Raw genomic sequence first — 7,324 nt, 5'->3', positions numbered from 1 at the left:
CACACACACACACACACACACACACACACACACACACACACACACAGTCAGGAACAGGTAGCAGGTGTTTAATGAGACCTGTGGTCTGTCAGGTACCTTCAGATCTCCAACAGCTGCATCAAATCCAGCAGAGACCAAAACCAGCTGAGGCTGAAACTGGAGAGACACACACTGACTGCAGCAGCACAACAACACAATGGTTACAGTGTGTGTGTGTGTGTGTGTTACCTGGGACTTGCAGTGAGGCCCAGTACAGACACTGAGCTGAGACGGTCTGAGAGATGGACTGCAGAGCACTAAGACACGGGTCAGAACAGGAGTCAGGACTAGACCCAAAGCAAGAGTCCACATAACGACGACCACCTCATCGTCCAATCAGCTGCTTCTTATCTGCCTTACCTGTCAGAGGGAGCAGTGGGCGGAGTCAACACAGGACAGGCTCCACCCAGCAGAGCTCTGACACAGGCTGCAACACTTCCTGCTGTGGCCTGCAGGTTGTACCCTCCCTGTGAAACAAACACACAACGTTCATGTCCAGAGTGTGTTTCACATGTTTCCTGTTCAATAACCTGTAACGTCCTCATGGAGCAGTTTGTGTCACAGCCAGCAGCAACAAAAACAACCATCAACCACAAACACACAACAATCAACAAGAAGTAGTAAAATGACAATAACAGCAGGTAAAAAGGATTTCTTAAATCTGTTGGTTCGACATGTTTTCACAGCACATCTGTGTCCTGATGGTGAAAGAGAAAACATTTTGTAGAGGGGTGGTCAGGCTCAGCTAAAACTGCCGCAGCTTTCTTCAACGATCTGTTTCTATGGAGAGCAGTGATGTCATTTAATGGGACATTAACGATTTTACTGCAAAGACTGACATATGGTGTATGTGTTTTTTGTTTTTCTGTGTCAAAAGCCCATACCAGCAAATAAAAGAACAAAGAACAGAATCAATAAAACATCCTCATAAAACTACTGTCCATGTTAAAACTGCTTCTTTATGATAAAAGTACATCCTGTTTTATGATAAAAGTACATCCTGTTTTATAATAAAAGTACATCCTGTTTTATAATAAAAGTACATCCAGTTTTATGATAAAAGTACATCCTGTTTTATAATAAAAGTACATCCTGTTTTATGATAAAAGTACATCCTGTTTTATAATAAAAGTACATCCTGTATGTTTACAGGCTCTGTCACAGATGTGTCCACATGTTTAAAGACAGTTTGTTGTCAGTTACAGTCCTCAGTTGTGTTTCACTGATCTAACTGCACCACTCCAGGTCTGCTCTGATGACTGTACTGAACTGCTGTACACATGGTTTATAGATTTTATTAAATATTTTTCCTTTATCCTTTGTATTTTCTTCATTTGTTATATTTTATACCTATTGAACCTTTACAGGCTGTGAGTCCTGTTGATTGACAGCAGCAATAAAACTGATTCATGGTTTTAACAATTAAAGATGTTTTACCTCCAGAGCCAGAACGAGTCGACCTTCAGCCAGAGACATCAACATGTGTGTGAGAATGTGGAAACACGGAGGACTCACACACATTTCCCCCTACACACACACACACACACACACACACACACACACACACAGACACACACACACACACACACACACTTCTTCATTTCTTTGTTTTATTTTGAAATCCTTACGTTGCTGAGCTTTAGTCTGTCTTCCAGTAAATTTTAATTTATTTTTTTTAAATTTGCCACATCCTGAATGAATCAACATCACTTTAAGTTTCTCTTTTATTTAATTTTTACAAATACATGATATAAGATCTGAACTCTGTAACATCACATGTGGAGTTCCTCAGGGTTCTGTGCTTGGACCAAAGTTGTTTATTTTYTATGTGAACGACTTGGTTAATGTGTCGGGTTGTTAAAATGTGTATTATTTGCAGATGATGCTACATTTTTATGTTTGGGTAAAATTATAGACCAGGGCCCGTATTTATCAAACTTCTTAGAGTGGATTTTTAGACAGATAAATGTGTGTGGCTTTTGGAGAACATATTAAATAATTAAATATACTCAGCTGGTAAAATAAATAAAAATTACAGTGGGATTTAACTTTTCCTTTATTATATTAATGATCAAGCAATACAATGATGGACCGGGGCGGAGGGGTGGGGGCAAACGAGAACATTTTGTGTAATTTACAGACAACATTAGTGTGTTGAAAGTAGGGTTGGGCAATATTGGCAAAAAAAAATCACGATTAATTGTGGTATTTAGCCGATAACGATTAATTTGGCAATTAATCCCCTGGACACCCTTATGTCCTGGTCACATGACCAATTTAGTGGGAAAGATTTGTTCTTCATAAAAATCTGTTCCAAATTGTGTAAAAATTACAGACTTCAYGCTGTGCATCAAATTTTAAATTGTGTTGATAGATAAATTACAGAACTTTTTTTTAATGTTGATCATATTTGACTGGAGAAATCCCCAGTTAGTCTGCCTGGCGGCATTTATCATATTAATCATCAAGTGCCAAAAAGTAATCGATTAATGTTTTTCTGACGATTAATTGCACACGATACGATTATGCCCAACCCTAGTTGAAAGTGAACTTATCTTAGGATTTTCACAGTTTTATCTTGACATTTCTCCAACAATATTCTTGAACATGTAATCCAAGGCAGTGATTGGTCCATGCCGGTGTTTTTTTTCTAACGACGTCATCCAGAATCAGCTTTGTGGCACAGCCAGGTGTCACAGATCAGCTCTAAGACTGACACTTAAGATTTACTCCTACACTTCACTTAAAGTAAGACTGACACTTAAGAATTAAGATTTACTCCTACACTTCACTTAAAGTAAGACTGACACTTAAGAATTAAGATTTACTCCTACACTTCACTTAAAGTAAGACTGACACTTAAGAATTAAGATTTACTCCTACACTTCACTTAAAGTAAGACTGACACTTAAGAATTAAGATTTACTCCTACACTTCACTTAAAGTAAGACTGACACTTAACACTTAAGAATTACTCCTACACTTCACTTAAAGTAAGACTGACACTTAAGAATTACTCCTACACTTCACTTAAAGTAAGACTGAGACACTTGATAATTGACTTTTACTCTCAGCTTTTAACTAAGAATTATTTTACACTTAAGTCCACTCTTAGCAGCATTCTTAAAAATAATTTTAGGAAGTTTTATAAATACGGGCCCAGATGTTGGACATGGTACAGACAGAATCTGTTAAAATACAAACTTGGTTTCAACTTAATACATTATCATTAAATTTGTATGAAACTAATTACATGATATTCAGTAATAGAAGAACTGTTGATGTTCCATTTAGAGTTGATGATGCTGAGATCTGCAGTCAGGGCGGTGAAGTTTCTGAGTGTTATCATTGATGACAAGCTGACATGGAGTTGTCACATACATTATTTAAGAACAAAAATATCTAAATCTACTGCAGTACTGTATAAATGAAGGAGTTATTTAATGATAAAGCACTGTTTATATTATATAATGTAATAATTGTTCCACACTTGATCTACTGTATTGAAGTCTGAAAGCATGTAAACAATTTCAAATCCTATTTTTATTTTACAGAAAAGAGCCGTAAGAATTATCACCAAAAAACATCACAGTCACCATCAAATATATTATTCTGTCAACTGAAAATATTAAAACTTTATGAGTTGGTTGACTATAATATTTTGCTGTTTACGTATAAAGCTCATAAAACATATTGCCTTCTAACATCCAATCACATTTTGATAAGAGGGAGAGTTATTATAATCTTAAGGGATTAGAAATGTTTGTAAAACCTAAAATTGGAAGTACTTTGAAGGACAGATGTACTTCAGTCAAAGGAATAAGATTATAAAACAACAAAGATTATAGAAATGCTGGCTCAATGTTTTGTTTAAGACAATGATAAAAGTTAGTTTGTTAACGAAATATAAAATTGTATAATGTGTAATTTGATTGGAAAGTATTGTAAGAATAGTGGGGTGAGACCCAACCAGCAGGGGGCAACATGGCGCAGCAGCTTTCTGTCTTCCTGTGGAGCTCCTTCATTGCCACACGGTCCTGTCCTGTCTCAGCTTTACTTACCTGGATTACAGGAAACTGACCTGCTGACTCGTACATATTCATACGAGCTGCTGTTCATGAAGGAGCTGAAGTTTTTCTTTTGGTTTGTTACTTCAACAGTAATATTGTTTAAAATTATTTTTTGGAAAATAGGGTCTGGATCAGCACCAGGCTGCTGATGGGTCAGTGTTGGAGGGGTGAGGGGGTTACCTGGGATCCTCCTGGAACAGGTACTGGATCCCCTGACCGTGATGGACGTCCCAGTCCACGATCAGCACCCTGACACACACAGAAGAAAGGAATGAGCTGCCGGTTGTTGTTTTAGTAGAACCAGTCACATTTTTAGAACAAATTCTTATGATCCAAAATCTGCCCTGAGCTTATAAACACTTATTATCAGCTTTAACACATTCAAACATGAAAACTTTATTTATAAAACAAACACTGTGTCAGACAGGAAGTGAGTGTCACAAAAGCCAGAGACATGAAGATGGAGCAGTGTTTCTTCAAAACAGATTCACACCACTGGAAGAACCTGAGTCTGAACAAAGTTCATCTTCTGACCTCAGAGAGGGACCTGAGACCAGATCCAGATCCAGATCCAGATCCAGCTCAAAGCAAGTCCAAAAAAAGTCTTTCAAGAATCAAGAAATGCTGATCATCACAGATAAAATGGTGAATGAGATCAGAGGCTTCTGGAACAAGAAAAAGGTCAAAGTTCTGAGTTTTGCTGATAAAGTGTCTGACCTCACAGAGAAGATTCTGGAAATCACAGCTGAGTATCCAACTCTGAAGACCCTCATCATTCATACAGGAAGTGATGAAGTGATGAACCGACAGTCAGAAATCCTGAAGAAGGATTTTATTCTGCTGCTGAATGCAGTTAAAAATCTCAACATGGATGTGTTCCTCAGTGGGCCCATTCCTACAGCCAGAGGAGGAGCTGAGAGGTTCAGCAGACTGTTGGCTCTTAATGGATTTTTGAAAAAGTCCAGTGCTGACCACTCTGTGAGATATGTGGACAAGTCTCTTCTGGGAAAGAAAACACCTCTTCAGGTCTGATGGAATGACTCTGAATCAAACTGGAGCACAGCTTCTGGCTTCAAACATGAAGTATTATCTGAATCAAGTTCCGGCTGGAACCAAACAACAGAGTGATGAGCTGATGTCTGAAGGACAACAGGAGCAAACTGAGACATCGATGGAACACAAACAAATGGCTGATAAGGAGACAGTTGCAGAATCAGAACCACAGAGAGAGGAGTTACTTCAAGCTGCAGAACCAGAAGAACTGGATTCATCAGCATCACAAACAGAGGATCTGGAAGAGGAGTTTCCCCAAACTGCAACAGGAGAACAACAAGACCTCACTTTCTCTCCACCAGAGGACCTCAAACCTTCTTCCTGTGAGACCCCAACAGGACAGCAAGTGGAATACCCCCTCCTGGATTTTACTAACAACATGGAAGAACCTGGTGAGATTAAGATCCAACTCACATCGTGCCCAAATCCAGCTAACCCTCATCTTCCAGCCCCTGGCACTAAACCAAGATCTACAAAGATTCACAGAGCCCCACCACCACCTCTGACTCTTCCACACATCAAAACAGAAAAGCTTGTTTGTGTTCAAGATGAGCCAAAGACTTTTCTGTGATAATTAGGGCTGCAGCTAACAATTATTGTAGTAATCGATTAATCGACATATATCACAGCGGGAGGTTTATCAGGAGTTTGGCACAGTGTGTCTCCAGGGGATATGAAAGTTGTGTGCGAAAATGAATGCCGAACAACCATGTATTGCGTGTTGTCTGCCAATCGACCATACTGAGCCCTAAACTGTTTGATTGACAACCAAGTGACATCTATAGATTGATTGGAATTAAAGTTTGTTTGGTCAGTGACAAATAAAATTTTGCTTTGCCTAGTTTTCACAAGCACTGAAGAGCTACTTTAAATGAGCTCAGGAGCTACCGGTTGGAGACCCCTGGCTTAAACATACCTCCTCCTTGTACATCTGTAACATGACAGATTATCACATTTAGGTAACCGTATTTTGCAAAGGGAACGTAAACAAATACCTGTTGTTAACTCAGGTCGCATTCGGTACATGCAGCCGCTGTTTTTGTTCCGTGCAGAAACATCGAGGATGTGAAGAGCATTGCTCGTTGTCGTCTTTTCTGTTTAGTTTTAAATGTTCCCATGCTTTTTATAATTTGTCGTTTTCTGAGCGCTTCCTTTCGGCATTCTTTATCTTCTTGCAAAGCTAAATATAGTGCTTAGCAAACATACACGTGTGACGTCTCGACAGTGTAACTGTTAGCAGAAGCGCTAACATTGTAGCATTGAGAGTAACACAAATAACATTCCAGGCAGAGGAAAGTGAGCTGATTATAACAGTGTGTATTTTTTATGAAGCTTCAAGGCAYATAATTTGCCTCGAGAATTTTTTGTAATCAAATTACTGGAACTATTCGAGGAATTGTTCCAGCCCTAATGATAATTAAGTTTTGGGGTTAGTAATTACTGTGGGTGGAATAAAAATTAAATTACTGGGGTTGGGATTTTAGAGAAGTGCATATACTGTGGGTTTGTGTTGACATAATCTTTTAACACATTACAAGTTTTTTTGTTTAGTTTTATTGATCATTTTATGTTCAGATGGGGGAGAGTAATAGAAATAATACCTTAAGGTTTAATCCAGTAATTCATGACATACTTTACTAACCTAGGTTTTCATGGCATGCTGTTTATCAGCAGATAGAATGATTAAAGTCAGAACAAGATCTYCTAACAACAGTCATTCTTAGATATCACTTGTGTTRATCTTTGTGTTTTCCCTTGACCTAGGGTGAAATCTTGTTTTATTAAGATGACATAATAGTGTTTGTAAAACAGTATATATGAGCCTCAACTGCCTCAGAGAAACAGAAGCAGGAGCAGAGAGCAGGGGTCAGTCTGATGTTGTTCTCTGTGTTCCTGTTGTTGTAATAAAACTCAGCTGATCATTCAACAGACTACCTTCATTCTTGGACCACGTATTTCTGTCTTTGTCCTGATGCATCTCAGTAATCCAGGTAAAAAATCAAAAATAAATAAATTGTATAGGTCCTCTGGACGGGTTCTTCTCTAATGAAACGTTTCGTCTCTCCTCCAAGAGACTTCTTCAGTCTGAGAGTTTCAGGCTAAATTCAGGCTTTAGAGTCCTGCCTCCATGTGACTGATACTCACATCACATGGCTATCGTT

General features: G+C 38.5%; 1 protein-coding gene across 1 annotated transcript; it reads right to left on the bottom strand.

The window, feature by feature from the left end:
• Nucleotides 1-228: 228 nt before the first annotated feature.
• On the bottom strand, nt 229-1,970 carry LOC106530514 (histone deacetylase 6; the record flags this gene model as incomplete). Its single annotated transcript, XM_014026152.1, is given in 3 exon segments — nt 229-296; nt 400-506; nt 1,477-1,970. Coding segments are annotated over 3 exon segments (259 nt in total), but the record flags the coding sequence as incomplete, so codon positions are not given.
• Nucleotides 1,971-7,324: the final 5,354 nt, after the last annotated feature.

The sequence above is a fragment of the Austrofundulus limnaeus genome, unplaced genomic scaffold, assembly GCF_001266775.1.
Source record: "Austrofundulus limnaeus strain Quisiro unplaced genomic scaffold, Austrofundulus_limnaeus-1.0 Scaffold530, whole genome shotgun sequence".
Taxonomy (NCBI): Eukaryota; Metazoa; Chordata; class Actinopteri; order Cyprinodontiformes; family Rivulidae; genus Austrofundulus; species Austrofundulus limnaeus.
The sequence above is the reverse complement of the archived record's forward strand: the minus strand, read 5'-3'. Positions and strand labels throughout refer to the sequence as shown.